The 16,104-nt window shown below is 43.7% G+C and overlaps 2 protein-coding genes across 2 annotated transcripts; both read left to right on the forward strand.

The window, feature by feature from the left end:
* Window positions 1-1,458: 1,458 nt before the first annotated feature.
* On the forward strand, window positions 1,459-7,232 carry LOC311002851 (interferon-induced protein with tetratricopeptide repeats 5-like). The gene is made up of 10 exons (XM_083994406.1): window positions 1,459-1,572; window positions 2,792-2,971; window positions 3,465-3,654; window positions 3,743-3,934; window positions 5,059-5,283; window positions 5,536-5,677; window positions 5,772-5,895; window positions 5,964-6,105; window positions 6,345-6,392; window positions 6,969-7,232. Exons 1-10 carry the CDS (start codon window positions 1,568-1,570, stop codon window positions 7,164-7,166), a joined length of 1,446 nt encoding a protein of 481 aa, XP_083850532.1. The 5' UTR covers window positions 1,459-1,567; the 3' UTR covers window positions 7,167-7,232.
* A 1,584-nt stretch (window positions 7,233-8,816) lies between these two features.
* Window positions 8,817-14,801, forward strand: LOC311003108 (interferon-induced protein with tetratricopeptide repeats 5-like). Its single transcript, XM_083994793.1, has 10 exons — window positions 8,817-8,885; window positions 10,797-10,976; window positions 11,093-11,282; window positions 11,371-11,562; window positions 12,629-12,859; window positions 13,055-13,196; window positions 13,673-13,796; window positions 13,861-14,005; window positions 14,246-14,293; window positions 14,489-14,801. Exons 1-10 carry the CDS (start codon window positions 8,881-8,883, stop codon window positions 14,684-14,686), a joined length of 1,455 nt encoding a protein of 484 aa, XP_083850919.1. The 5' UTR covers window positions 8,817-8,880; the 3' UTR covers window positions 14,687-14,801.
* The last annotated feature ends 1,303 nt before the right edge of the window (window positions 14,802-16,104 follow it).

Genomic DNA, 16,104 nt, shown 5'->3' on the forward strand with positions numbered 1-16,104 from the left:
TGATATTTATTTGACTGAAGTTAAACCTGTCGTTTTGATGCTCACATGTTGTAGGAAACATCACATGCACATTTAAAACATCCCAATCAAACACTGTCTCTCACTATCACATGACCTCAGATAAACATTGCTGTTGCCATGGCACTGCCTCCATGTTGTGTCTTTTTTCTCCACATATAGTTGTTGGGTTGAGTTGTGATGAATTTCTGTGGTTCAGGATCAAATGTTCAAGCTGCTGTTACTGTTGTTGTTTACCTGGAGTCACGTAAAGGTGAAACCACGGCCTCTGCCACTGACACGAGGGGAGCTGGCTCTGATTGGTTTGGACGAAGCAGCCGGGGAGTTGAAGGTCAAACATCTCCACTGGACACCTGGACAGGAAGTCCACCATTAATGATGTCATGGTCATGTGACAGTGATAGAAAAAGTCAGAAACCCTGCTGCCACTGTATGTATGAGCAAAGAGGCAGAAAACTTTAGCATCAGTTCAGCTCTACAGCAGGATTTACTCTGCCATAACAAGGCACACTCAAATATATTTAAAACATTCAACAATGAGCATAAATGTGACTGTCAGAGGTATAACTCCAGCTAAGTCTACAGTTAAAGTAATAATCACACATGAAACATAAAGGAAAGCAGTTCAATGTGATGTGAAATCTCCGTATTAACCCTTATATATCTTTTCAGTTTCATTAACATAAGAAAACAAACAAACCCCTTACGTGTCTCAGTAGCATTTCCATTGTACCACATTTTACATTGGCAGTTAGCAACAGATCCAGCAACCTAGCATTTCAGCCAACAGCAGAACATCTTCATTTCACACATTACTACCAAACTACTCAGCTCTAAATTACATTTCTACACTCTTGTCACTCGTTTAGGATAATGTAGGCTACTTCGGAGGAATATTAACCCACCTGTATGTCTGCAGAAAACTTCAGCTCTACTACAGGATTTATTCTGCAGTGTCTGCCTCTATGGGTTTTTAGATTCCTCACAGGTGCAGGGCGCCCCCTACTGGCATGTTGGAGTATCGTACTAACACTACAACAAGGAGAGGACAATGAAATCAGCTCCTAAATCACACTTTAAGAAACAACAAAACAAAAACAAAAAAATACATGTAGGGGTGTCTGTTTTTTAAATTTTTTTTATCACACTTAACCTTTTGCAATGAACTTAGTAATAAACGTATTATTATTATTATTTTTTTTTATTATTTTCCAAATGACATGTGGAGGGTGGTGACAGTCAGAGATAAAAGGTTTCCTCAGGACAACATGAGACAGCATTCACTCTGAACAAAACAAACAGGGTTCTCTCTCTGGTAAATTAACATCAAGTATTCCAACTCTCCCCTTTACATGATTTCAGAGAGGACAGTGAATGCATCACCACATAGTTTCAGTTTCGTTACTTTGTCCGGACTTAGGTCTCAGTTTCTGTGACGTCTCTGAGCTGATGAAGCAGCTGGGTCCATAACTCTCCTGCTCATCATCAGCTTCAGACCTGGTTTGGGTGTTTTCTGTTTTGCAGCTGAATCTTAACTGATTGTTTCATCATGAGGTGAGTTTACTTCACTCAAACTAACAAATAAAAGCACAGCAGTGTATAGTGTTAGTGGGTTATTAATGTTTCTGACGGTCCCTGAATGTCTCTTTTTTTATATAAAGGTGAAGAATTAAAGGTTCACTGCAGATGATCAGAGTTTTAATCCATTACAGGATTAATTGATATTTTAATGTCCACCTTGTTTGGGAAACTTAAAACCCTGTTGGTTTTAAATATTAGATCTGAAGCACTTCAGTGAACAGGCTTTTCTTTAGGATCCAGTTGTTTTTGGGTGTCTGTAGTTTGATGCTGTTCAGTCACACTTGTTCTCAAAATGGAGCTAAATGGAAACAAAACAAAGGGAGTGTTGTCTAATAGAAACAAGCAGTTTTCTGTTCATCCCACAACACCCTCTATAGATCCCAAGGCATCTCAGTTGATGAAAACCTTTCTCTTCAGTGTCACTTTAATCCTTCTGAATTAAGTAAAAATTCAAAAGTTGTGTTTTTAGTTGAATGCCAGGAAACAGCTTGTTGCCTCTTCTTGATCCTGGTGACATCATTTACATGAGTGCTCTGCCAGCTTTACGGATGTTGGACATGGTTTATCATAGAGCACGAAGATTTATAACAGGCTGTAAACGTGCACTTCGTTCTCTCTGAAACTACAGACTTTTGCAGTGATGTCACTTAATTTGCAGATCCGCCCTTGGAGTACTGCCAACACAGTGTAGTTACACACTCCCAGACCTTTAACACCATCAGTATCGTTTCCTGAGAAAACACTTGGGTAAAATACACAAGGGAGAAATGAAACACAGGAGGGGCAATCAAACACTAGGGTGGGGAGTGCAGGGGACTGGCATCTTGACCAGAGCCCAGAATGAGGCTGGGGCTGCTGACGGAGGCAAGAGGAAACCTCACTGCATGGCCTTGCAGAAGGTGTATCTGAGACCAACAACTCCTTTCTGTCTTTACTGCTTGGTAAACAAAGAACTCAAAAAGAGGCAACATCTGAGGAGCTGGTCTATGTTTGTGGAACCTGACAGGCTGGAGAAAATCCCAACTGACGTAGGCCAATGGCAAGTTCAGTCAGTCAATCCCAGGACCTTCCTGCTCGGTGGTAACAGAGCTGACCACTGCCTCCTGTGCTGTTTAAACAAGAATAAATTAAGAGTTAAACTGACAGTTGTGTGCCCATGGCTTGACAACTCCATGATGTTTGTCTCTTCCAGTGATTCCTGCAGCACTCTACACTCCAGACTTCTTCAGTTGCAGAGTCGCTTCACCTGGGATCTGAAGAAGGACGACCTGGATCTGGAAAACCTCAGCATTCGACTCCAAGACCACATAGAGCTTCAGCTGGGACAGCGATATTCTGTGGCTCGTTCCTACAGTTTCTTGGCTTACGTCAGGTACAGTAGCTAAAATATCCAGCATTCAACTACATAAAGAGAGTTGAGAGTTGTGTAGGAGCTTATTTTTCTAAAACCTGAATGGGACACTTCTGTTTTTAGAGCGGTGATGTGTAGATATGAGCTTTTCTTTTAGACACCAAAACAGCATCAGCTGCATCAGTCGGCGTATCTGAGTCCTGACTCAGGGAGGAAGAACCCAGGTTCTAAGAGTGGGTTCTTTCAAAAGCTCCTGACTCCGGTGTTATTTTTTATCTTTCTATGTGTCTTTTTAACCATTGTTGTGAGTACGTGAGTATGTGTGGTATGTAGGAATGTGTGGTATCATTGTGTTGGGTATGACTCCTTCTACAACAAAGTTCCTAACGGAAAGATAAAGTACTTTTGACTTTGACTTGACTTTGATTTATGATGTGTTCACTTTCTGTACGTACTCAACAGTGAAACTTTAAACTGAAGTGAACACCATCATGTGGAAAATGTCTCTCCTCAGGTATCTCGAGGATCAACCAGAGGAGGCAGAGTCACTTCTTACCCAATCAGAGGAGAAGACCAGAGAGTGTTATGGCGAGGAGAGCGAGAAGCGGCTCATTGTGATTTATGGAGACCTGGCCTGGCTGAAGTACCACACTGGACACAACAAAGAGTCAGAAAGCTACTGTCAGAAGGTCGATGACATCCTGGTGAGCATCCAGACGCTGCTCTATGAGAACTCGTATCAGCTCCAGATTCAACTCTGTCCAAGTCACTCACTCTTCCTTCTCTCAACAGTCCGAGTTTCCTACTGGCGGTTCCTCAGATCTCCATCCAGAGGTGTACGGAGAGAAGGCCTGGACCTACATTAAGTTTTCAAGGTCTTACTACGACAAAGCCATTGACCTTTTCCACAAAGCATTGGAGCTGCAGCCTGATGACAACGAGTCAAATGCTGGCCTTGCTATCGCACTTTATCGCACAGAAAAAGTGAGTTGCTAAAGGAAACTAAAGCCTGAAGCTCTTGGCTGAACCAAAGTTGCACATTCAGTGGGAGCATCCATTACAGATGATTTCAAACACTTAAGGGTCAATTAAAGTTTCAGTGGGTACGTTTACATGGAGAGTTTCAAACGGTTTCAGAAAGGTTTGGTTTAAATCAATCTGTTTGAAGATTTCAGCTTGAGCGTATACATGGGTTACAAAGTAAACTGGTTGGGTGTTTACATGCGCCGACGAAACAAACGCTTCGAATGTGCCCGCAGCCGTGAGTGATTGCGTTACTATGGTTACAACAGTATTGATTATGGAAGTGCTACAGCTGTGCCGAAATACATCGTTTGTTGAGCGCAGTCTTTGCTGTTATAATATTTCTCTGTATTAAACAGCAGCGTGGCATGTTCCTCATTTTAGCAGGAAAAGAAGAGAGAGCGTCTTTCCACTTGGTGTCTGAAAATTCATGCAGAGAGAGGAGGAGGAGGAGGAGGAGGAGGAGGAGGAGGAGGAAGAGGAGGAGGAGGAGGAAGCGGTGCGCCGCCGGTGTTGTGCCGAAAAGAGTCTACCTGCAGAAAAACGACTGCCAGGGCAGTCAGTGTCTTTTCGGCACAACATCGGTGACGCACCGTTTCCTCCTCCTCCTCCTCTCTCTCTCTGCATGACTTTTTCGGACACCAAGTGGAAACAGAACTTCTGTATGACCCGCCAGTCCGTTATGAAATTTCTTGCTCGACATTTTCCCATATTACACGGACATTTTCACTTGAGTGACAGCCAGGCAGGCACGGCTCGTACGTGCTCAAGCGTGCGTGCGTACGTATAAGTCCTGAACGAATGCAGCCAGGGATCAACCCGTTTCAAGTGTATACATGACAGACAGATCTCTTTAGAAAAGGTTTAAACCACCCCTTCAATCTGGTTGGAATTTCAACCGGTTTGGAGTAATTGAAACGGTTTGAGGTGTTTACATTAAGTATTTTCAATCGGTTTGGTCTTCCAAACCTTTCTGAAACCGATTGAAACTGTCCATGTAAACGTACCCAGTGACTCAAGTTTTCTTTGAAAATGTCTCAGTCCAAGAACTTGAAACAATAAACTGATCACAATCTCATTTACAGCCAGGTTCAAAAAGATCCAAGAAATCCCAGTCCCCAGCCACCAAGCAGCTCTGCAAAGCTCTGGAAATCAACCCTGATGATGGGGTCCTGATGGCCATGCTGGCTCTGAAGATGGCGGCCTACCAGAAAAAACAAGAGGCTGAAACACTTGTAGAGAAAGCACTGAGAACCGAACCTGACAACCCTCGCGTCACTCGGTACATTGCCAAGTACCTACGTAATCAGGTTGGTCAGAAATTATTTCTAAACCTAGTGATATTGGCAGCAGGCTTAAGAGAATATCCATTAAGTCCTGGTCCTGATGCTGCCCAGGACAGATGGGATATTCCCGAAGCATCCAGATGCTGAACAACCTCATTAACCTTGACGAGGGGTTCTGATTGCCCTTAACTGGGCACATGACTCTTGACTCATGACTTCTCTGATCTGGTGGTTGAAATATTCTTCCTGACCTTAAACAATCTGTACATGTGACAGGGTGAAACTGAGCAGTCCATTGAGCTGCTGAAGAAAGCACTGGAGAGGACGAGTCAGTCAGCCTTCCTCCACCACCAGCTCGCTCTGTGCTACATGAACAAGAAGATTGCTGAACAGACCAAGAGGCCATACAACAACCAAAGTATACACGCATATACATTATATAGGTCTAAAAGCACTTTGTTCTGCCATAGAAACTCTATTAATCTGATCTTCCTTTTATTGCACCACACTAGAAGTGAAGCAGTGGAGGCGTCTCTCTATTCAACACCTTGATGAAGCCGTCAAGTTAAAGCCTTCATTTATCCTTGCGACTGCTGATCTGGCCCTGATGTATGGAGAGGAAAAGGACTTCAAAAGGTACCGTCAGTCTGTCCCTCTGTCTGGTTCTGTCTTTCTTTTCTTGGACTCATCATCATCTCTTTCAGGGCTGAGGAGCTGTTCCAGAAGGCCTTTAAGATTAAGCCAGAGTCAGAGAAGAGTGATTGTCAGATTGTTCATCAACGCTATGCTGACTTTCATAACTATCACACCAAAAAGCAGGCAGTGGCAATTGATCATTACACCCAGGTAGGTGTATATATTTGTGGCTAATACATCAAATAATTCACACTACGCACCTACCTCCACAAACCGAACGTATCATTACTACGGATAATCTGACCTTTGGTTGAGGCTGACTCAGGTGCCTGGTGTGAAGGTCAGAGGTCTGGACTATGAAGCAAGTTCAACATATGCAGGATAACTTTTTGTTGCCTGGTTTCTCTGAACCTAACATTGGTCTGTGTTCTGTTTCCTCCACACAACAGGGTCTGCTGATAACATCCAAGACATGGGAGTTCAAAAAATGTGCTAAGGTGAGAATCAGGTTCCCCAGAAAGTGAACGACACACACTGGCGGCAGTGGCTCAGGTGGTAGAGCGGGTTGTCCAATGATCAGAGGGTTGGCGGTTCAAATCCCGCTCTGTCCCAGTTGCTGCCGTAGTGTCCTTGGGCAAGACACCTTACCCACCTTGCTCCTGATGGGTCGTGGTTTGCGCCTTGCATGGCAGCTTCTGCCATCAGTGTGTGAACGTGTGTGTGAATGGGTGAATATGATGTACTGTAAAGCGCTTTGGGTATCGTTTCAGGTAGAAAAGCGCTATATAAATACAGACCATTTACACAGCTGTAAAGGTCTGTCAGGAAGTGTGTCCAACTGCCACAGAAGCTTTTACCTTTTTACAAAACCAACCCAGTCAGGTGAAGCAGTAGTGTCTTTCTTAATGTGTCATCCACTGGTCCACAAACAGTCTCTCTTGTTAAGGAGGGGGGGACTTTGTCTCCATGTGGCGACTGGACAGTCTCCAACACCTGGTGGTGTGGACATGGTCCAATGTAACTGTCATGTCACCAGCTGAAAATAAACCAGTGTTCATGTGTTTTTACTCCAGAAGCTGAAGCAGATCGCAGACAGACGTCTCTCTGCGGACAAGACCGATGGAAAGGCCTACGCTCTGCTCGCTGTGGTGGCCAAAGCTGAAGGCCACAAGAAGGCAGCTGCTGACTTGTATGAGAAAGCTCTGGGCTGTGACGGAGACAATGACGAGTACCTGTCGGCTCTGTGTTCACTGCGCATGGAGCTGCAGTGACCTGAGAACACCTGAGGTCACTGAAATCACTGCTGTTCTGCTGCACCGGGATCAGGGACATCACTAGACCAGCACCGTCACCTGGTCTTCACTTACCCAGGAGATGCTTTAAAATAAGGAGATATATGTATAATTAGCAGATGTATGTATGTGAATATTAAGGAGATGTATGTAGCCTATATTTGCTCTGTGATATTTATTTGATTTAAGTTAAACTTGTTGTTTTGATGCTCACATGTTGTAGGAAACATCACATGCACATTTAAAACATCCCAATCAAACACTGTCTCCCACTATCACATGACCTCAGATAAACGTTGCTGTAGCCATGACACTGCCTCCATGTTGTGTCTTTATTCTCCACTTGTTGGGTTGAGTTGTGATGAATTTCTGTGGTTCAGGATCAAATGTTCAAGCTGCTGTTACTGTTGTTGTTTACCTGGAGTCACGTAAAGGTGAAACCACGGCCTCTGCCACTGACACGAGGGGAGCTGGCTCTGATTGGTTTGGACGAAGCAGCCGGGGAGTTGAAGGTCAAACATCTCCACTGGACACCTGGACAGGAAGTCAGTCATTAATGATGTCATGGTCATGAGACAGTGATAGAAAAAGTCATAAACTCTGCTGCCACTGTATGTATGAGCAAAGAGGCAGAAAACTTTAGCATCAGTTCAGCTCTACAGCAGGATTTACTCTGCCATAACAAGGCACACTCAAATATATTTAAAACATTCAACAATGAGCACAAATGTGACTGTCAGAGGTATAACTCCAGCTAAGTCTACAGTTAAAGTAATAATCACGAATGTAACATAAAGGAAAGCAGTTCAACGTGATGTGAAATCTATGTATTAACCCTTATATATCTTTTCAGTTTCATTAACATAAGAAAACAAACAAACCCCTTACGTGTCTCATTAGCATTTCCATTGTACCACATTTTACTTTAGCAGTTAGCAACAGATCCAGCAACCTAGCATTTCAGCCAACAGCAGAACATCTTAATTTCACACATTACTACCAAACTACTCAGCTCTAAATTACATTTCCACACTCTTGTCCCTTGTTTTGGGATAATGCATGCACTTGAGAGGAATATAAACACACCTGTATGTCTGCAGAAAACTTCAGCTCTACTACAGGATTTATTCTGCAGTGTCTGCCTCTATGGGGTTTTAGGTTTCTCACAGGTGCAGGGCGCCCCCTACTGGTATGTTGGAGTACAAAGAGAGGACAATGAAATCAGCTCCTTAATCACACTTTAAGAAACAACAAAACAAAAAATACATGTAGGGGTGTCTGTTTTTTTTATTTATTTATTTTTTACCACACTTAAACTTTTACAATGAACTTAGTAATAAACGTATTATTATTTTAGGCACAGTGACATGTGGAGGGTGGTGACAGTCAGAGATAAAAGGTTTCCTCAGGACAACATGAGACAGCATTCACTCTGAACAAAACAAACAGGGTTCTCTCTCTGGTAAATTAACATCAACTATTTCAACTCTCCTAATATGATTTCAGAGAGGACAGTGAATGCATCACCACACAGTTTCAGTTTCGTTTCTTTGTCCGATCTCAGGTCTCAGTTTCTGTGACATCTCTCAGCTGATGAAGCAGCCGGGTCCATAACTCTCCTGCTCATCATCAGCTTCAGACCTGGTTTGGGTGTTTTCTGTTTTGCAGCTGAATCTGAACTGACTGTTTCATCATGAGGTGAGTTTACTTCACTCAAACTAACACATAAAAGCACAGCAGTGTATAGTGTTAGTGGGTTATTAGTCTGATTATTAGTCGAATCTGATGGTCCCTGAATGTCTCTTCAGATTAGTTTGTTCAGTCTTCTCCAACACTGAACTTTTATAAAGGTGAAGAATTAAAAAAAAGGTTCAAAAAGTTCTCTGGAGATGATCAGAGTTTTAATCCAGTACAGGATTAATTGGAGCTAAATGGCAACAAAACAAAGGGAGTGTTGTCAAATAGAAACAAGTTGTCAGCAGTTTTCTGTTTATCCCACCACACCCTCTCCAGATCCCAAGGCATCTCAGTTGATGAGAACCTTTCTCTTCAGTGTCACTTTGATCCTTCCTCTTCTTGATCCCGGTGACGTCATTTACACAAATTCTCTGCCAGTTTTAAAGATGTTGGACATGATTTATCATAGAGCACTAAGATTTATAACAGTCTGTAAACGTGCACTTTGTTCTCTCTGAAACTAGTTGTTGTTTTGCAGTGATGTCACTTCATCTGTAGATCTGTCCTTGGAGTACTGCCAACATAGTATAGTTACAGTCTACACTCCCAGACCTTTAACACCATCAGTATCGTTTCCTCAGCACTTGGCAAAAAAGCCTTTTCCTGCTCCGCCCATTCCATCTGCTACAGCATCGTCTGGAGTCTTCCAGCTTGATCCCAATGAGGGATTTTCAATTTATCTTAAGAACAGTGGAAAAACCATCTTTGGAAATTTGTTCCTGTTTCTGGTTTGAAGTATATTGATCTGTTCCAACTCAGTACTTCAGCTTGAATGTTGTTTGTTCTGGACTAATAAATGTGTTTGTCTGCAAACAATTGTGTGTCTGTTGAAACAGGTCTCTCTCTTGAGGTCTCTTGCCTCAGTGAGATTATGTTACGATTCTGGAACTGGACCCAAATGCAGACAAAGACGCTGAATTATTAACTAACAGCTAAGACACAGGCAGGAACACAAAGGCAACACCTTCTAACGCAGATGATCCAACAAAGAGCAATGAGAAAACACTGAGGTAAAATACACAAGGGTGAAATGAAACACAGGAGGGGCAATCAAACACATGAGGTGATGACAGGAAGAAGAGCACAGGGAGGCAAGACACAGGGATCTTCAAAATAAGAGGACTTAAACAGGGTCCAAGAGACAAACCATAACACCCCCCTTTAAGGGTTGGATACCAGACATCCTACAAGAAGACCAACACTAACCGGGGTGGGTTGTGAAGGTCTGGACGAGTGACACAAGGGCAAGACATCAAGAAAAACAATAATAGCTAGGAGACTAGAGAACTGACAGCAAAAAGGGGGGACCACATAGAACAAGAAGACCAAGACTCTGAAGGCCAGCGGGGAAGCTGACCATGAAGATACTGGAGGAGATAGGAGATGCTGGAGGACGGCCGGTCAGACAGACATGAGGTCCATTTAGGAAGCCTAGACCCCAGCCAAGACCCCGAAGGTGGAAGGAGCAAGGGATTGGACTCAACACTGGAGACAGGAACTGGACATGCCATTGGCTGAACACTGGAGATGGGAGTCAGAAGAGACGAGACTCGAGACGAGACGAGTATCTGGAAGTGCACCCAAATTCAGACAGGCTGGAGAAAATCCCAACTGACATAAGGCAAGAGCGGGGTTCAGCTTGACAGGTCACCTGTCCATTGTAGGGCCAACACATAAAGACAAAGGCCCTCACATTTAGGGGCAAGTTAGAGTTTCCAGTTAACCTATGGTGTGCATGTGTTTGGACTGTGGGAGGGAGGCAGAGATCAATAAAAACCCAGAAGCTACCTCCTGGGTGGTAACAGTGCAAACCACTGCCCCCTGTACCATATGCCCATGGCTTGACAACTCCATGATGTTTGTCCCTTCCAGTGATTCCTGCAGCACTCTACACTTCAGACTTCTCCAGCTGCAAAGTCGCTTCACCTGGGATTTGAAGAAGGATGACCTGGATCTGGAAAACCTCAGCATTCGACTCCGGGACCACATCAAGCTTCAGCTGGGACACCATGGTTCTGTGGCTCGCTCCTACAGCTTCTTGGCTTACGTCAGGTACAGTAGCTAAAATATCTTTATTTCTGATGTGTTCACTTACTGTAGATTCTCAAGACTATTTAAACTAAAGTAAAACTTGTAAACACCATCATATGGAAAATGTCTCTCCTCAGGTTTCTCCAGGATCAACCAGAGGAGGCGGAGTCACTTCTTACCCAATCAGAGGAGAAGACCAGAGAGTGTTATGGCGAGGAGAGCAAGAAGCGGCTCATTGTGACGTATGGAGACCTGGCCTGGCTGAAGTACCACAATGGACACTACAAAGAGTCAGAAAGCTACTGTCAGAAGGTCGATGACATCCTGGTGAGCATCCAGACGCTGCTCTATGAGAACTCGTATCAGCTCCAGATTCAACTCTGTCCAAGTCACTCACTCTTCCTTCTGTCAACAGTCCAAGTTTCCTACTGACGGTTCCACAGATCTCCACCCAGAGGTGTACGGAGAGAAGGCCTGGACATACATTAGGTTTTCAAGGTCTTACTACGACAAAGCCATCGACTGTTTCCACAAAGCATTGGAGCTGCAGCCTGATGACAGCGAGTTGAATGCCGGCCTTGCTATCGCACTTTATCGCACAGAAGCAGTAAGTTGCTAAAGGAAACTAAAACCCTAAGTTCTTGGCTGAACCAAAGTTGCACATTGAGTGGGAGCATCCATTAGTGGTTACTAGGGATGGGTACCTTTCACATACATTTTACAGGAATCTACCAAATTTGTTACTCCTTCCCATTAATGGTTACAGATGATAAATTATTCAAACACGTGTCAATTAAAGTTTGACTTTGACAACATTTTTCTTTGAAAATGTCTCAGTCCAAGAACTTGAAAAAATAAACCAGAGATGCACCGAAGATTTGGCCACTGAAAATTTCCGTCCAAAAATGGGCAAAGAAGGCATTTTCGGTTTTCGGCCGAAAGACTTTTGACACTGAAACAACATGGCCGAAACGGGATGTTGTGATGACACAAGCAAAAACCGCGGCCAGCACGCGCTTGTCTGGATTGAGCCAACATGTCGCCAACATCTGAAATGCCTCCGGTACCGCCGAAAATGCTGACATCGGTACCGGCGAGTACTGGAGTCCAGGCATCAATCTGATACCACGTCTATTACACACATGTATCTGTTTACCAGTTAGCTCCGTTAGCGCTGCTACAGTCGATCTCTATTGTGGTCCAGTTATAAACGAAATGATCAGCGCTACAAATGACCCTCGAACTGTACTGTGTACGCATGTCTCTGTTGTTAAAGTTGAGTTTTACTCCTCAGAGTTTCATATTGGGACTCATGTAAACATGACATACCGCATGTCTTTTGGAAACATGACGGTCTGTCAGTGGTGCTTTAGACTAGAGTGAAAACATGTGTATGATCTTTCAGCAGCCAGTAATAGGCTAGTCAGTTATAGGCCTGTAGGTTATTCATGAGTGGGGTCAAGTAAAACATTTTACTTGCATTGTTGGAATGTCAGTGCTGCAATGCTTTGATTGATGATTTTAGTGAGGTAAGTACAGTCAAAGCCATAAATGCAAAAATGGCATAATACTTTCTTTCGATGTTTGACCTTGGTTTCCTCATTTTCATTTCAGTGCAACCATACAATAAACTAAAACTTGAAACAATAAACTGACCATAATGTCATTTACAGCCAGGTCCAGAAACATCACAGGAATCCTCAGATGAGTCCCCAGCCACCAAGCAGCTCCGCAAAGCTCTGGAAATCAACCCTGATGATGGGGTCCTGATGGCCATGCTGGCTCTGAAGATGACGGCCTACCAGAAAAAACAAGAGGCTGAAAATCTTGTAGAGAAAGCACTGAGGACCGAACCTGACAACCCTCATGTCACCCGGTACATTGCCAAGTACCTACGTAATCAGGTAGGTCAGAATAATCATATATATATTTACAGATGCGATATTCCTGAAGCATCCAGATGATGAACAACCTCATTAACCTTGACGAGGGGTTCTGATTTCCCTTAACTGGCCACAATGACTCCTTGTTCTCTGATCTGGTGGTTAAAACATTCTTTCTGTCCTTAAACAATCTGTACCTCTGTGTCTATGTGGCAGGGTGAAACTGAGCAGTCCATTGAGCTGCTGAAGAAAACACTGGAGAGGACCAGTCGGTCATCCTTCCTCCACCACCAGCTCGCTCTGTGCTACAAGAACAAGAAGATTGCTGAACAGACCAAGAAGCCCCACGACAACCAAAGTATACACACACATAGACAGACAGACAGACAGACAGACAGACAGATAGACAGATAGATAGATAGATAGATAGATAGATAGATAGATAGATAGATAGATAGATAGATAGATAGATAGATAGATAGATAGATAGGGTTTGATTCTCATGTCGGACGTCGCGCTCACGATGACACTCTGCCCAATCAGTGGAAGGCAGTCGGCTGACGTCACGTTTTAGTATCGCTTAGGCTCGCTTGGAACCAGGGCTGAGGCGGTACTAAAATAGTACCTGGTACCAGGGGCTAGTGGAAAAGCAAAAAAGCAGGCCGAGCCGTGCCGTGCCGCGCTAGTGGAAAAGCACCATCTCCGGGTGCATATTCAGAGCTTGTATGGCCTGTGGAATGAAATATTTCTTTAAAATGTGTGCATGTCTACATGTCTAAAAGTACTTTGCTCTGTCACCTATCCATTAATCTTCCTTTTATTGCACCACACTAGAAGTTAAGCAGTGGAGACGTCTCTCTATTCAACACCTTGAGGAAGCCGTCAAGATAAAGTCTTCATTTATCCTCGCAATTGCTGATCTGGCCCTGATGTATGGAGAGGAAAGGGACCTTAGCAGGTACTGTCTGTCCTTCTGTCTGGTTCTGTCTTTCTTTTCTTGGACTCATCATCATCTCTTTCAGGGCTGAGGAGCTGTTCCAGCAGGCCTTGAAGATGATTAAGTCAGAGTCAGAGAAGAGCGTTTGGCAAGTTGTCCATCACCGCTATGCTGACTTTCATAACTATCACACCAAACAGCAGGCAGTGGCGATTGATCATTACACCCAGGTAGGTGTATATCTATATGTTTGCGGGTAATACATAAAATAATTTTGACTACACACTTACCTACACAGATCAAACTTATCATTATTCTACAAAATAATCAGACCCTTGGTTGAGGCTGACTCAGGTGCCTGGTGTGAAGGTCAGAGGTCTGGACTAGTTCAACATATGCAGGATAACTTTTTGTTGCCTGGTTTCACTGAACCTAACATTGGTCTGTGTTCTGTTTCCTCCACACAACAGGGTCTGCTGATAACATCCAAGACATGGGAGTTCAGATGTTGTGCTAAGGTGAGAATCAGGTTCCCCAGAAAGTGAACGACACACAGCTGTAAAGGTCTGTCAGGAAGTGTGTCCAGCTGACACAGAGGCTTTTACCTTTTTACAAAACAAAAATGTGGCGACTGGACAGTCTCTAACACCTGGTGGTGTGGACATCATGTCACCAGCTGAAAATAAACCAGTGTCCATGTGTTTTTACTCCAGAAGCTGAAGCAGATCGCAGACAGACGTCTCTCTGTGGACAAGACCGATGGACAGGCCTACGCTCTGCTCGCTGTGGTGGCCAAAGCTGAAGGCCACAAAAAGGCAGCTGCTGACTTGTATGAGAAAGCTCTGGGCTGTGACGGAGACAATGACGAGTACCTGTCGGCTCTGTGTTCACTGCGCATGGAGCTGCAGTGACCTGAGAACACCTGAGGTCACTGGAATCACTGCTGTTCTGCTGCACAGGGATCAGGAACATCACTGGACCAGCACCGCTACCTGGTCTCCTTCACTTACCCAGGAGATGCTTCAATATATAAGGAGATATATGTATAATTAGCAGATGTATGTATATTGATTAGGTGTATGAATATTTAAGGGACAACGAGGAGTTTTGTAAAAGCGAAGTGTTTTCACACTATATTTATGAGCCTCCGCACCGTGAAATTCTTTGACCGGCTCAAGACAGACTCATGTTTTCATTCATCAAGAATTAAAGTCAGAGGTTGGAAGACGATCACATACCGTCGTAGTTCCCACCATAAACGGAGATTCGGCGGCGTTATTCTCATGACTCGCCACGAAACCGAAAGTAAAGAAACGCTGGTCGGCTCGCCCAGCATTTCCACCACCACTAATAATAACAAAATAACCATAGCGACAAAACGATATAGTTATCGAAAATGGGCCATTAACAAGTGGTAACGTAGATTCATCCACATTAATATGAGACTTTTTTCTAACCGAATAGAAACTCCTCGTTGTCCCTCTAAGATGTATGTAGCCTATATTTGCTCTGTGATATTTATTTGATTTAAGTTAAACCTGTTGTTTTGATGCTCACATGTTGTAGGAAACATCACATGCACATTTAAAACATCCCAACTGTCTCCCACTATCACATGACCTCAGATAAACGTTGCTGTAGCCATGACACTGCCTCCATGTTGTGTCTTTATTCTCCACTTGTTGGGTCGAGTTGTGATGAATTTCTGTGGTTCAGGATCAAATGTTCAAGCTGCTGTTACTGTGTTGTCACGTAAAGGTGAAACCACGGCCTCTGCCACTGACACGAGGGGAGCTGGCTCTGATTGGTTTGGACGAAGCAGCCGGGGAGTTGAAGGTCAAACATCTCCACTGGACACCTTTACAGGAAGTCAGTCATTAATGATGTCATGGTCATGTGACAGTGACTCTGCTTCTATTGCCCCCTTGGCCTAGCGGTGTCAGGGAGAGATGGGATCATAAACCTTGCTGCTGCTCTATGTTTGAGCAAAGAGGCAGAAAACTTTAGCATCAGTTCAGCTCTACAGCAGAATTTACTCTGCCATAACACACAAATATATTTAAAACATTCAACAATGAGCCTAAATGTGACTGTCAGAGGTATAACTCCAGCTAAGTCTACAGTTAAAGTAATAATCACACATGTAACATAAAGGAAAGCAGTTCAATGTGATGTGAAATCTCCGTATTAACCCTTATATATCTTTTCAGTTTCATTAACATAAGAAAACAAACAAACCCCTTACGTGTCTCATTAGCATTTCCATTGTACCACATTTTACTTTAGCAGTTAGCAACAGATCCAGCAACCTAGCATTGCAGCCAACAGT

Source organism: Trachurus trachurus (genome assembly GCF_905171665.1).
Source record: "Trachurus trachurus genome assembly, chromosome: 19".
NCBI classification, from domain to species: domain Eukaryota; kingdom Metazoa; phylum Chordata; class Actinopteri; order Carangiformes; family Carangidae; genus Trachurus; species Trachurus trachurus.

Excerpts from the sequence above, each read along its gene's own strand:
- LOC311002851 (XM_083994406.1), top strand. Across the intron at positions 5,284-5,535 it reads CCAAGTACCTACGTAATCAG|GGTGAAACTGAGCAGTCCAT; the intron begins GTTGGTCAGAAA and ends TACATGTGACAG. Across the intron at positions 5,896-5,963 it reads GAGGAAAAGGACTTCAAAAG|GGCTGAGGAGCTGTTCCAGA; the intron begins GTACCGTCAGTC and ends CATCTCTTTCAG.
- LOC311003108 (XM_083994793.1), top strand. Across the intron at positions 11,563-12,628 it reads CACTTTATCGCACAGAAGCA|CCAGGTCCAGAAACATCACA; the intron begins GTAAGTTGCTAA and ends TGTCATTTACAG. Across the intron at positions 14,294-14,488 it reads AGTTCAGATGTTGTGCTAAG|AAGCTGAAGCAGATCGCAGA; the intron begins GTGAGAATCAGG and ends TTTTTACTCCAG.